Source organism: Caretta caretta, chromosome 1, assembly GCF_965140235.1.
Source record: "Caretta caretta isolate rCarCar2 chromosome 1, rCarCar1.hap1, whole genome shotgun sequence".
NCBI classification, from domain to species: domain Eukaryota; kingdom Metazoa; phylum Chordata; order Testudines; family Cheloniidae; genus Caretta; species Caretta caretta.
In genome coordinates, this window is record NC_134206.1 from 300,750,468 (window position 1) to 300,766,158 (window position 15,691).

General features: G+C 34.9%; 1 protein-coding gene across 28 annotated transcripts in view; it reads right to left on the reverse strand.

Moving 5' to 3' along the window:
- NRCAM (neuronal cell adhesion molecule) overlaps positions 1 to 15,691 on the reverse strand; it is a 294,853-nt gene that overhangs the window by 11,585 nt on the left and 267,577 nt on the right. For 16 of the 28 annotated variants that reach the window (XR_007354620.2, XR_007354621.2, XR_012666501.1 and 13 more), the window contains 5 exons: positions 10,533 to 10,598; positions 9,856 to 9,981; positions 8,113 to 8,265; positions 3,478 to 3,609; positions 1,801 to 1,879 (listed from right to left, as the gene is read on the reverse strand). Coding sequence is in view for 25 of the 28 variants with exons in the window: in XM_075124419.1 (XP_074980520.1) it covers positions 1,801 to 1,879; positions 3,478 to 3,609; positions 8,113 to 8,265; positions 9,856 to 9,981; positions 10,533 to 10,598 (556 nt within the window). In the remaining 3 variants the exon portion in view is untranslated. The remainder of the gene's footprint in view (positions 1 to 1,800; positions 1,880 to 3,477; positions 3,610 to 8,112; positions 8,266 to 9,855; positions 9,982 to 10,532; positions 10,599 to 15,691) is intronic. The other 12 variants (XM_048836058.2, XM_048836055.2, XM_048836057.2 and 9 more) reach the window with 2 other exon arrangements.

Consider the following 15,691-nt stretch of genomic DNA (forward strand, 5'->3'; position numbering starts at 1 on the left):
GCCAAAACATCTTCTGCAGTTTGACTGATAGCTGGAGATGCCCTGTCTCTAAGGAGAAAAAAAGGAAAGCCCATCATAGGCTAATGCCTCAGAAATTCATTTTAGAAAGGAGTTTTCTGCATGGTGACTTAGATGAGCAACTCCTTTCCTGTGAACAATTATAGAAGTTGCAGATGTTGTTCTCCATATTCACCACATAATGGGTTGGTAATATCTTTCTTAAAATGCATTATAAAACCATTTAACAAAGCACTAGATGGTTCTGTGGGTTAACACACAAGCCATTTAAATATGGATACATACATTCAAACCCTGGTACATGTCAACACATAAAAAGCAAATTCACTGGTCTCATCCTAGACCTGACTGAATATTTGTCAAAATCACAAAGCCATCACATAATTTGGCACAGTTCTGCATCAATGTCAGTTTCTGCTAAAGAAATGTCCAGGAATAGAAAAGCAGAGGGGCTGTAAATTAGAATTCAGGTACAATAGCTGGGCTGTATAGAGAAGCTTGTATAGCACTTGTTTGTACTGTGCCTGTTCCCAGCCAATGCTTTCAGTCTCTCATTTTTGTCAGCTAAAATCAACTAAATTAACCCAATAGGCATTTCAAATTAAAAACAAACACCAAGTTTAAAATATTTTTGTACTGACTTGGTAAATATTATGAGGGATTAGAATAATTTTAATAGCTGCAGGAGTAAACAGAAACTGCTCTTTGGCATTCAGAACAGTGAAAAAATATAGAAATTATTCCAGCCAGATGAGATGCACATTCCGCTACACAAAAAAATGTTACAACAGTCCAGTGAACCCCATTTGAAAGAACAGATTTTCCATGCACTAGAATTGATTACATATAAAAATTAAAGTCTTTTAAATTGTTATTTACATAGGAATATACTATAAAGAATATATTACCTATGGAAAAATAAATGTAACACTGACCTGTGAAAGAAATAATAAAATCCTTTTCTGTACTAAATCAAAATGTATTTAATATAATGGTACAGCTCTCTTTAAAACACACCATATGTAACTATTATGAAAAGACTTCTTTAAAGAGTATCTTTTTTGTGCTGCAAGGAGATTCAGCTCACATGTTTCTGCAAGAATGACAGTCAAAAATGACATGCAAGAATGACAGTCAGCTCAGTGACATGGTCTGAAGCAGTCTGCTGTATCTCATGCACTGAATTCTCTGGAGTGGTGTGTTTTTCTTAAGTGATAGTTCCTCTTCTCTGTCATGTAATTAATTTTTTTGCTGTTTCTGTATTGGTACTGGCAGCAATTTTAAAAGAACCTGCATTCCAGTGAATGGGATACAGGTTACTACTGTCTCTGTTTATATGAGAAGCACATTTCCAAGACAAAGTATTTTGTATGTGCTGCAGGACAGGGCAAAAGTGCTCCCAAGTATTTGAGATTTTCAGTATATTAAAGATGGGCCAGAGACTAAACTCTGTATGGAAATGCCCTTAATTTTGAGACATCAAAATTCAAATTTGGATCTGAATTTTACAGTGATGGCCCATCGCTAAAATATAGGATAAAATTAGCATAATCCTGCAAATCCTAATTCTTGATGTTTTACATTTTTCTACCAGTCTCATTAAAGATATATTTATAATTAATTATGTAAAACATTAAATGCAAAGTAATTTGCACCATTACAAAAGGTTGTAATTTCATTTTCATAAAATAAGTGTCATGTTCTATAAACTATATTTTATTCCTAAATCTAAAAATTAACAAGAGAAGGAAACATAAGGAAAACTATGTGTTAACTGCTTACCTGTATTCACCAAATGTTCCATCATCTTCTTTCATAGGCTGAATTTCTGGATCAGCATGTGCATCTTCCTTTTCCTTCACTATAATATTTGAAATTGGGATTTAATCATTAAATTTTAGGACTAAATATTTAAGGCCCTGATCCTGCAAAATGACCTATTTGGATGTGAGTACTATGGATTGGGCAGGATCACTTTGTAAAACCGGGGCCTTAGATTGTTACTTCTAAATAAAATGCATATGTGGTAGTTTAAAAATATCTTTACTGAAGGACAAGATACTGTACATCATTTGGCAGTAGTGAAAGTCCTTTGTTGCAGCCATTTTTGAACATGATTTAAAAGGGACACTTGCAGATTTAAAATTCTATTTTAAAAATGCATTACTTTTTTAGATTAATAAAAAAGTTAGAGTATTAAAATTTAAATACGTTAGTTTTATTTATGCTGTTAGTTGACTGCATTTCACTCATACTAATAAAGGAAAATGATTAGTTCATTTTGCTTTTGATTATAACCAGTTTCTAGCAAATTTGCTTTCATCTTCTTATCCACTGGTACAATTGCAGGAATGCCTGGGTTACAAACAATACATAGGGAATGTTTATTTTTATTTTAAAAATGGTTTCCATGGATTTTTTTTAATTACAGGAAGAATTTTTGTTGTTGTAACTATTTTTTTTTTAAAACTAACCAAAACCAAACCAAAAAATCTCCTATATTTGGGGATAAATATGACATAATCTTGTCTCTCTTAAAGTTAACTGTATTTTTCAAAATATTTTTCCTACAAATACTATTTTCAATTAAATACATCTTCTTTGTATACTGAGGCTGCAATCCTCGGAGCACTCAGAGATTTAACTAACTTTACGCATGTGACTAGTGCTATTTAACTCATGTAAAGATATTAACATGTATTTACAATATTGGGACGTTTGATACCAAGGTGACAGAACCCTAGGAATAACTAAGATAGAAGATAGATATTTAAATAGTACATATGCCAATAAATTGTGAATATAGTACATATGCCAATAAATTGTGGGAAATTATATTATGAATCTTACAAGTTTTTTAAAAAAATATTGTTTGTGTCTTTTCATTACTGTTTTGCTAGTTATTATTCTAATATGTTATCCTGATATAGTAGTTATGGGTATGTGGTTTATAGTATCACATTTTTACACTAGTAACAATTTTCATACTTGGTTCGTACAAATTTAGTTTATATTCCATTATTCGAGGTGATGTGAATCATCTTTGGCAGTAAAATTATGATAATGCATGTCATCTTGAGTAGTCACTTCTGGCTCTTATAATTACATATTGAAATAACTGATTTCTTTTGCCACAAGCCAGCTCAACATGACATGCTAAAATCAAAACACACAAAATTGTTAGTAATTGTGTGCTACGTATATCTCAGTTTATTTATGGAACTATACTTACTGTTGGAAAACTACATCATAGTGACTATCCAGACACATCTGTGGATGAGTAATGCACTGAGTAAAATTTATTCTGAAATAGCTGTAGAACAATTGGCACAAAGAAAGCTTTCTAACTGGCTATTAGCACATGATGTTATGCAGTCAATGTCCACTATGACTAGCTGATGAACAGGTATGACTTCTCCTGCATGTTATTATTTTAGTTTACATTGATGTATATCCTACCTGGATATTTGCCACCCTTATTCCTCCTTATGAAGCAAACAATCAGCAAAATCAAGATAAGAAGAGCAACAGCACACATAAGACCAATGAACCATCCTTGAGTAGCAATGTCAACCTGCCGGCTTGCCATTGCTGAAGAATGAAAGGGAAAGAAATATTAGATTATCTGATACACATTTAAATGTGTATTATATTATTATTCACATAAATAACATATCATTTATTAATGCAGCAATAGTAACAATGTGGCAGTTAGCAATCATGAGGGATATAGCAACACTGTAGTTTGTAGTTGTTTAAATTTAAAAATTGTAGGGTTTTAAAAAGCTTAGTAAAGCTTAGTAAAAGTAAAAAAGCTTAGAACTGACTCTTGAATATCTCTAACATTCCTGTATTTTACTAATTTATCATTTAAGTTTAAAAATTCATTGTAAAGCATGTACATGTCCTACACATATACACTTTTTTACAAATGTTAAAATTGTTCTCAAACTCACACTGATACAAGTAAAAAAAGGAATTGTGTTTTATAACTTATAAACATCTGGATTACATTCTTAAAAAAGCAAATACTCTTGGGCTAGCACAGGCCAATTCCACTGAAACAAGGGAGAAGGTAGGTCATTCAAGACCCCACCATTCAATTAGAACAAGAAATCAGCATTTGAGCTCCATGTAAAGCCTTATTAGGATTCTGCTTTCTTCCAGGCCAACTATTATCATACAGTCCATCTTGATTGCCATGATTTAACAACCTTTTTTAGCTTTTGAAGGACTAAGTGGCATTTGACTGGGCAGCCCCTCCCTGGGTCTCTCTCTGACCTAGTTTCCTCTGACTGTCTATCATGACTTTGGAAAGTGACATTCAGAAGAGACATCAATTATAGAGCAGATACTGAGGGCCTTTATGCAGGGTTGGAGCTTCCATTTCTTGTGCATCCCAGAAATCTGTGTGGTTTGGGTGCTGTGTCCCCGTTTCCTATTGTGTTACACAGGATGAGTTTTCCTAGTGAATGCAGTGTTTTCCCACTCTCACATGTGAAAATTGTGGAGCCAGCTGCCCTGAGGACTCCCCTTAAAGGGAGAGGGAACCCTTGAAGGAGGACAATAGAGGAGAAGTCAGTTGAGAGAAGAAGAGGAGGTGTGCATCCACCTGCCACCAGCCTGTCCGCTCCCTGCCACTCCTCACTCATAGAACCCCTGGCCTGTGAAGAGCAGTGCAGGAGATTTGGGTCTGTAGGGGTTGATAGAGACAACAGATCCACAGGGATGGGGAAACCCACAGGCACAAAATCCCCTCTCTGCACAGATGGGATATTTTTGTCCAGAATTTCCAGATTCCTCTGCTCCATTTCAAATGAGCCCATGTGCCAGGGAGGTTACCCAGAATTTCTATTGAGATCAGTGGCATCTCACATCCAATCTCAGTAGAAATTCTACATAAGAGTAGTTTATGTCTTAAGATCCATACATGAATCTCCCTTGCTCTGCCTCTGTATGAGAGAGGATCAGCCACCTCTATGGCACAGTCTCCCTCTCCAGATTCTGAAGAGGGTGCTCTGTGCACTTGACTCCAGGAAGAAGAAAGAGGAGAGGAGGAACAAGTAGCTATGCTTAGGTAGGGGATGGGTTCAATGAAACACATACCTTTCCCCCAACAGCCCTGCAGAGATGACCGGGGAGATTACCACTCCTCCTCAAAGGAGATCCATCTTTAAGGAAAGTCCTGGGGACAGCTCTGACCAGACAAATCCCTGGTAGTGCAGCTCCATTGGAGCAGCAACTCCTTGCAGCCAGAAGTCGAAGGAGACACTGGGGTTCCTGAGCCAATGTGAAAGCACAACCTCGGGATGGCCCTGGATTCTTGTGGATTTAGGGTGACCAGATGTCCCGATTTTATAGGGACAGTCCCAATATTTGGGGCTTTTTCTTATATAGGTGCCAATTACCTCCCACCCTCTGTCCCAATTTTTCACACTTACTATCTGGTCACCCTATGTGGATTCCCAGGATCTGTAGGCAAACTCAGGGTATCTTTGAAGTTTGGAGGCAGGACCTGCTGCTCATTCCACCTAGAGTGCAAGTCCTGTTCCCACTAGAAATTCTGGGGATGAGTTTGCCTGTTTCTTAGTACCCTCCTGTTGGTTTTACTGGGGGAGGGTATGATTTGCCCTTCACTTAATTTCTTCATGGTTGGATGAGTCTGATCGGTGTGGGATTGATTTTTGCAGCTTTCACAGCCTTTGGTGGGGCATCTGTATTCTGATTTTTAGAAGTTGAATAATATTTCTTACGGAATTGATCCCAACACTTCTACTAATACACATAACAAAATAAAACAAACCCATTTTCTCTCTTTTTTACATAAAGTGGACGTTAAAAACCTAAAACTTAAATATATAAAAATGTCAGGATAATATTTACAAGAAAAAAGAAATAGAAGCAGAAAGGTGATCCCGCTTTGAATTATAAATAAACCTATACCAGTATTTTTCTTTTTGGGTCTACATTTACGTTAGAGCGATTTTGCTTTTTGTAAACATGCATATATAATAAGGCATTAAATTTTTAGTAGCAAATGCTATAGCAAAACACACAAGCACATTTAACATTCAAATGTAGTAAGAAAATAGTATCAAACAAAACAATCCATGCATAAAAACATGCAAGAGAGATGATAGGAGTAAAGATGAAAACTTACTTATGCAGCTTCTTGTATTCTTTGACTTAGTGTATATCCAATAAAGAGGGGTTTCTAAAGCCCAGTATAACTTTAAAAAATGGCATAAAATTTCCTGTTTACTCTAAACAAATATCTGCTTCTGGCAGAAAGATATTTACTCCTGATGAACACAGAAGCTGCTAATATGTGAGAAAAAACATAACCCACTATACTGGACATACTCAAGAAGAGAAAATTGCACATTATGAAGATGCTCTATAGGAATGCTTGCTAGAACAAATAGACAATTTCTGGTAGAGGCCTCACATACCCAGTCTAGGGTTTTCCTTCCTTGCAAAGGAGTACTCGAAAAAGGTATCTTGCTCTTTTGTCCCCATCCCCAATGTTTAGCAGCATTAGCCCAGATTTCAGAAAGTGACATAGCTAGATTCTTTTAAAAAGAAAATTTGCTGTACAAATTATCTGATGGGGGACTCTGAAGCAATGCTTTATACTGAACCTTTGCCAGAAAGAGAGAACATTGCCTCTAGTGTTCCCAGCCTTGAAAGACTCAAGGAATGGAGCCAAGGTGTTTAACTTACTCACAGATACATACAGGAGTCTTGACTTTTTGATCTACTGAAGTTTTACTGTTAAGCAGAACGTTGACTGGGAAGGTTTTGGTCTTCCCCTCCCCCGCCGCTTTGAGTGCATTACAAAACAATCTTTGCGCTCTGCTGCCTACTGGTTCTGAACACACCTACATATATAATTTTGCATATCTGTTTTCTGGTATCACTAGCCTCCTCTGGCTAAAAGGTTACTAACAAAAACCTTTTTTACTGAAACTGCAAATGTTTGTGAGGCACTGCTATTTAGCATTATGTTTCAAAAGCTTTCCTATAGCAACATTGTAACACTATGAGCATTAATGTACTATAAACATGAAACAAAACAAAAACATTATGACTTTAGAAAGTGAACGCTTTTTCAAACTGGCATGCTAATCACTTGCTTTGTTATCTGAAGGATCATTGTTTCATATTGCTCAAACTACTTTACATATTAGCAATCTATTTTCTTAAATCATAATGTTTGTGTAGTAGGTGAGACCAAAGTAAGATCTACTGGATAACTGTCCATGGGCCACATTGCTTGGAATGAGTAAGAGTGCCTGGCAAACACAGACCAGACAATAACACTTCATCAAGAACATGCTGATATTGCAACACCATATTCATCATGACATTAATACATTTCCAACAAAACCCTTTCTCTGAGTTAAATGAACAGGCATTACTTATTCTTGTATGAAGTCACAACTGCTTCAAACTTTCTTGCACTAAAATCTATTATTTTTCTATGGAAAAATAGCTATGGAACACTTAAAATTCTTAAGCTGTTTTATTAATGAGAGTATTTTGTAGTTTAAGTGATATAAAAATCATCTGGAAGCCAATGTTTGATGGAAAAAGAAACATTTATAACTAGAGATCTTCTTATTTGGCACATAATATATTAATGGATTACAATTTTACATCATGCTTCTGGAAACTAAACTGCTGATATTGAGATTGTTAGTTTTAAAAATAGGTATTCTGCTGTGTTACAGTACACCACGTTATTTAAATATTGCACAATAGGTTCTAATTCAATTCAAAGATGAATTAGAAACAAACAAAATATTTCAGCTTAAGTGCACAGAATACAGACCGAATGTGAACAGTAAGTGTTTTTTCCCATAACATAAATGGCAGGGAAACAAAGTGAACTGAAAGAAGGAAAACATTCATAGTCTACAAAGTAGATAGGCTGGCATGTCTAGAAGTTTACAACGTAGTTTAGCACCACTGAAGAAAATGATATCAATATGTTTTAGCTAAAATATTTCCCCACTAGCAGCAATTCAATGTTTCAGCACTTGGCATATCACAATTCTGAATGTGAGACAGAATTGGTATGGTGTGCCTCACCTGGACCTGTCTCAAACACATCCTCTGAACTCACAAAACCAGACAGACCCTCAGCACCAACCCGGACTTTATATGATGTTCCTGGTGTTAAACCCTTTAACACAAAGAAGCTCCGAGAACCATTTACAATTTCTTTTTTCCAATCTTCTTTGCCTATAAAAATTTTAGGAAAACAACAAGTTGGAATATTTTAAGTTACTATCTGCTACTCTAAGTTATAGTCAGAACACTTTCTATAGTCAGTTGGCTAAACTTGGATTTGTTGAACAAATAACTGCTTTCTCCAAAAAGAATATAATTTTAGGCAAAATAATGATTTTCAGTACTATACTGCATGCAATATCAAGAAAAAAATACTATCTAAATAAGAATGCTTATTTTATACTTTTGTTCCACTGCATTACAGATAATTATTTTGCATCTATTTACAGAAATGTGTTTGAATTTGCAATTACAAATTATAAATTATAAAGAAAACATTTATTCACTGAATTTGATAATACTGCTTGCACTTTTAATCAGCATTTACTTTTGTTGAGAAATTCTCTTTAAATGCTGAAGATGATGTGGAAATAGTTCCCGATTGTTCTGAATGTTTTCCTCATGTTTGTGTACATCTTTTTCTAAAATCATCTCAAGTGACGCTGAGCAAAGTTCAGAACAAAACTTATACCTTTTCATAAGAAGACTTACAATTACAGTCGAACCTCAGGGTTACAAACATCTCGCGGATGGAGGTTGTTCATTACTCTGAAATGTTCGTAACTCTGAATAAAATGTTATGGTTGTTCTTTCAAAAGTTTACAACTGAACATTGAAACTTAATATTGAAACTTGAAACTTTTCTATGTAGAAGAAAAATTCTGCTTTTAACCATCTTAATTTAAACGAAACAAGCACAGAAACAGTTTCCTTAACCTCTCTAATCTTTTTTTAAACAATCCTTTTTTTTCAGTAGTTTAAATTTAACACAGTACTGTACTGTATTTGCTTTTTTTTTTCTCCGCTGCTGCCTGATTGCATGCTTCTGGTTCTCAATGAGCTGTGTGATTGACTGGTCAGTTTGTAACTCTGGTGTTTGTAACTCTGAGGTTCCACTGTACACTGTCTCTGGCATTTATTCACCACTTAATAAGGACAGTGTACTGGAAGTATCTCCATTTTATCAACTCAGCATCTTAATGTTAATGCATAATGAGAACTAAATCAAATTGCGTTTACAGAGGGTTGGAGCTTTTTTTTTGTTATTAACTACATGCTAATGTGTAGGTAGAAGTTTGTTGTTCCTAATATGCTATTTGTCTGCTGCTATTTTAAGGGATAACTTAACACGATTTGTTTTTGTTTGATTCTTTTCTATTTTGATATGTGTATTTTTGTCACTGTAATATTCTTAGGACATTTAATAGAACCACTACAATATATTTTCACTGCAGGATTGTAATCACTGTATGATCAACAGCTTCAGGCAGTTAAAGGTAGTAATGGTTCTTGTTCACAAGAGTTGATAAAGTAACACAAGGGAACAAAGGCTTATTTTCTAAGCATCATGTATCCTGAAGAGCAGGAATTTTTATTACTATATTAATATGACACAATCTGCTAGATCAAATTAAAAGATATTTTTTCTAGACATTTAAAAAGCTATCAATAAAGCTAGATCTATATATGCCAAATTCAGTTATTAAAATATTTTAAAATGTATCTCAGCACTTAGAATAATTAAACGAAATGACTTCTTACTGCCTGCTACACCATATTCAACATAAAAGTTCACATGATCTGGTCCCTCATACTCCCAACTGATATTGGCATAGGTCTCAGCAGCAGATGCCGTAACATTTCTGATCCTTGGGTAAACTGGTCGCACTGAATACACAATAGAAAAACAAAGCAAAATATGAAATTGTGGCTCCATGCATATAATAAAATCTATCTTAAGAAACCACTATGCAAATTTGGACCACATATATGGAATGTACGGTTCATACATACTCATTGTTTCCATTATTGAAAATTAGTGACTAAATTACAGCATTAGCACATGCGGTAGTTGAACAGCAGGTAGCCACTACACTATTAAATTAGAAAGGAGAACTAAGTCTATGAACTCTACTGGCATGGCCTAGACCACTAAAATTGCCAAACCCTTTAAAATACCAAATTGCCAAAGCCCTGGAAAATACTATCATTTAAATCTCTTGAAGTACAATGCAGACAGCTGAAAAGTGAAGAGCATTCTACAGGTCACTCAGTACTGGGAACTGCAGGAGAGGATATATTGTAATGCAGGTACACAATTTCCTTGATTCCATGTGGTATTTCACAGACTTTGCAAATTCCTCACTGCTGGCCCTGCATAGAATTTTGCTTTTCAACTATCTCTACTGAATTTATAATGATAAAAAGGATCACAATACCCTTATAGAATGTTGGATGGACAGTATGTATGACAGGGGATGTTGCAAAAAGGGTTTCTGAGTATCCTTCATCACCAGAGATAATAGAAAAGAAGAAACATAAAAAGAGTAAAAACAGTTTTACATAGGAAAATAATGTTTAAGCAACACAGCAGATAACAGAAGCTTACCTGTTAAGTGAACCAACGCATGCATACTCTAAGTTCATGCAGGTTTCTTTACAAATAATTTTACTTGATAAAATATGAAAAGGACAGGGTAATGTAAATTACTCTGAAAGCAAGCCAGATTACAGATGTGCTAAACCCTAACATTTATAGAAGAACATTTCTTAAAATAATCATAATTAACATTTCAGACTTTTATTTTAAATACTCTATTGACAATTTAGCCATCAATAGTAACTCTCCTGCACCAAAAAAAGCAATTAACTATTTTTAGATTCTAGTTAATCTGTATTAATTCTAACCCATTCTTGAAAAGCAAGTAATCAGTATGCAGACACTAACTTCAAGGGAAAAAAACAAGAGCCATACAATCTTTTTCTGGTTCTGGAAAATTGAGTGAGGTTTGACAATCCTACACACCCCTTGAGAATCTTTGGGAGATATTATACTTTTCTCTCTCTAATTTCTATGATTTAGGAGGTGGAGACCTACATTTTCAATTATCCATTTAGTTTGGATAGCTCAATTTTTGTTGTCCAGCCTCAAAATACCTAGGAACTTGATTTTTGAGGCACTTAGCATCCACAACTCCAACTGACTTCAGTGGAAGTTGCAGTGCTGAGCATCTCAGAAAATCAGGCCCTTCATGTTTCAAGTTGGTAACCCTAAAATTGAGGTACCCAAAATAAGTGGACACTTCTGAAATCGTAGGTTATAGCATCCAGGTGTTAATTCAGACCTTATATAGTAAATCTGGACCCAGTCGAAAGTGGATGTTTTTTGTTTCTGTTTTTGAAAAATATAAAGTGGGTGGTTAAACAAAAAAGAGAAACAGAGGCCCAACACTTCAAAAGCTCACTACTGCATGAAAATGACTGTACTACTGGAAAAAACCAGGAAGAACCACATATTGGTGTAACCACTACCAAAATATTCTGGTGTGAAGGGTAGAAATCAATATTTTGCATAGCCAAGAAAGATTCATGGATAAGAATTATGGATATTATGGTATTATCTTATAAACACTGCCAAAAAGATGTTCCCTTCAACATGTGGCATTTTCCTGGATGAGAAGGCATTTGATTGCAATGAGTAGGACCAGTTTCTTGTGGACCCTTAAATAGCTATATTTTGGCTCACTTCTTTTAAATCAGTATGTTTACTTTATAGTTCTTCAATTGGGCTGTTCATAAATAGAAACTGGTTTTAGTATTCTTGTTTACCCAATGCTATTAAGTAAATAGATTCTTTTTCACGACATATGTCATCCTGAAATCCATCTAAATAGAAATCCAGACCAATTCATTCACTAAGCAGTTTTCCTTCAGAGAACAATGCATTAAATTGTGTTTCTGTGCTGATATTCTGCTATTGTAGTATTATTTGTCACTGAGGTTTCCACATCTAGTAAAAAGGCACTTTCTCTCTCTCAGATATAATACCAAGAATGCTTCTCAAAGACCAACAAAATACCATCGGTGAAATCCTAGCCCAAGTGAAGTCAATAGAAAAACTCCCATTGACTTCAGTAGGGCCAGGATTTCACCCCTCATGTGGAACCAGACAGTCTAATACTCTACAAATTAGATTCACAAATATGAGGGCACTCAATCTTTGCCAAATTAATATTATTAAATTGTAAATGACAATATGTCTGAAATTTGTTTTGCAAACAGGCCAAAAGATCTTGATGGTGCAATTCTCAGGTGCTATCACACATTTTTTAAAATCCTGCCAAGTTTATTATTTTCCCATGTTCATAACTCTGTTAACTCAGAGGATCTAATATTTATGGAGTTGCTTTCTACATCTTGAAGAATAATGCAATTCATTCAAAATGTGCTGCAGGTAGCCAATTTCTAAAAATATTCATAATATTAAACATGTTTATGAAAATCTCATTCTAAGTTTTCTCTCTTAGTTTGTGAAATTAATTCCCTAACTTAAATCTAAAGAGAAAATGCCTCATTCCAGCAATACACTTATGAGGAATATGTTTGTGGATGATCTGTTCAGAGTGAAAATAATAGTGAAACTGGTAAGAAAATACTACCATCCTTTAAGGCACAGAAAATTTAAATTAATTATTTTCTCTGAAAAGTTATTAATATTTTTAAAGTTCATTGTTGAAAGATACATGATCACATGTAACACACTGACATTCCACACCCAACCCTGCAGCAAAATCCTGTTCATCTGACTTGTGCAAGTAATCCCAGGAAAACATGATCTGATGTCCAGTATTTAAATATATTTTTAACTCTCCTTCTGCCCCCACACACCAAAATAATTAAAAAAACCAACAAAACCAAACCAAAAAGCAGCTCCCCTTTGTTTCACTCTCTCACACAGTTTCATTGTAAGGTTCAAATTACACCCTAAAACTACATCTGTTATTTTCCATAGTCTGCAGAAGTCATTGTGGTTCTTAATGGCTGGCCAATTTGAGTTTAATTTAGTCAATTAAAAAGTATCATCTGTATCTTCTTGCTGCTTCTTTGTTTGTTCTTTGTTTACTGGGCTAACATTCTTACCCTTCTATGTCCTTTCCACATCTTAGTATCTCTAAAAAACACAAGAAACTACTACTACAGAACCTTGTTTGCATCATAAAAGTATACAAAGGAACAAGAAAGAGCTTACAACACAGGATTCCTAACTGAAATTCACGTCTTACACCTATTCATAAACGGACAAAAACTATTCCATTAAAGCAAGACCATACATTTATTCAGTTTAGAGCAGAAGTAACACCTGCAGTCTCTCCTTAAATATCACTTTAGTAAAACACTTAATTCACTAATGTGAAATAAACACCTGAATAGCTACTGCAAGAACTTGTAATTATCTGCTGCACCATAACTCTGCAATAACAGATGAACTCATTTAGGACTTGATCCAATGACCACTGAAGTCAATGGAAAGAAGCCCATTGACTTCCATGGGTATCAAGTCAGGTTGTTAAATTAGAGGGGCTTGAAATCTGAAATACCCATTTCATACATCCTATGAAGTGAGCTGTAGCTCACGAAAGCTTATGCTCAAATAAATTGGTTAGTCGCTAAGGTGCCACAAGTACTCCTTTTCTTTTTGCGAATACAGACTAACACGGCTGCTATTCTGAAACCATTTCATACAGTACTTCTAGCTGCAAGGTGAGAGGGAAAATTACATATAAACTCCTTTGGGATCATTCTTTCTGTAAATCTCTCAAAGATGTACAAAGTAACTAAATGATTTAAAAAACAACATTTTTACAGTAATTACAACAGTGGTTTAAAATAGTCTTTTTCTTTAAGCCACTCTTTTGGCAAGATCCTTTTAATCATACAAGTATTGAAGAGAGAAAGATTCTTGTGATAAAAGATGAGCCAGTCCCTCTACCTCACAATGCAGGAGAGTTCCTTGCAATTCATTTACAGCTGTTAAATCCAGTATAATGAGGGGGTTTATTCTCATTCTCTCATGAGATTATTCCACAGCCTAATAATTTCCATGTCAGGAAATTTTTCCTGATACTGTATTTATATTACTGTTTTATTGTCTTCATTTCATCAGACTACTTCTAGTTAAATCCCTCAGCACACTATCAAACCACATCATTACTCTCCTTCCTCCCATACTTCTTGTTTACCTCATTAAAGTTTTGGTTGACTTTTATCGTGCCTTCCCAAAGCATCTCTCAGCCACGCTATACTGTATATATTACATCCCAAACCAAACCCCAACCCAAAAAATCTACATTAAAAAAGGAAATTTAGATTTCAAAATCAAGTAGTCAAAAGTTAGCAAATGCCAGATCTATTGTTGCCTGGGGAAACAGTTTTTAATTACATGATCACATACCATCATGATGCATATACATAAGGACATTAGGCTGCAGTCCTGACTCTTCCATACCCACTTTGAGGTAGCTAGAGCATATAGTGAGCTAATACTGAGCAGTCTTTGAACTTAGGAGAGTGCAGCGACTGGGACTGTGCCTGGCACTTGCAGCATGCAAGATACATAATGGTCCTTACTCATTTGCGCACTCAAACATGGGTCAGCCACAGTCTGGTCCTTAGTATTTGTTTCATTCATATACTGGGATAAAAGACTTACAGGATGGCAATTGTCACGATGGCACTCTTTGGTGGGGGGGTGTGGGTAAAATGGTACCTCTTTTTTTTCCTGCAATATTCTGGTCTCTCTAAAGTTGTCAATGATTTTTTAAATATAATTGTCAAAGGAACAGTAAGTTTTTTTGTAGGTTTTAAGGGCAGAAGTGTTGATTATGGTCAAATACTTTGACCTTCTGCATATAATGGCCACAGAATTTCACCCAATAAACCCTTCATCAAGTCTTATAACTTGTGGCTGAACTAGACCATGTCTTTTAGAGATTTCTAATCTTGATTTAAAGACTCCAAATGATAAAGAATCTACTATATCACTTGGCAGACTATTCCAATCGCTAATTACATTCCCTGTAAAAAATTTGCATCTTTCTTCCTTTTTGAACTTCTCCAACTTCAGTTTAGAGCTTTTGATCTAATTAGACTGCTAGAACTGCTAGGTTAAATTCCCTCTGGCATTGGTAAATTCTCCTTGTATATGTAATTGTAGACAGTGGCCAAGTTGCCTCTATTCTTCATTCTCTTTGTACTTTAGGTTCAATATCAACCCAGCTGTCTGATTTATGTTCAAATTCTCCACATATACTCTCATCTGATTCTTATAAATGGTTATTTTTACATGGTCTTCTTTGCTTACTAATTGTTCAGATTTCTTTTCTAGGTTTTTCTTACTGAAGACAGTATTTTGAAGAAAGAGTTCAGTTACACAGGATCATTAATTTTATACCCGTCCTTTTTTTAATTAATTGACATATTTTTTTCGTATGTTTTAGAAAAATTGGGGGGATTTGTTTGTTTTTTAAAGTCTGTCTCATGCACCATGTTCTCATGGTGTATGATACTGCATGTTACATAATTCAATATGATTTCTGCA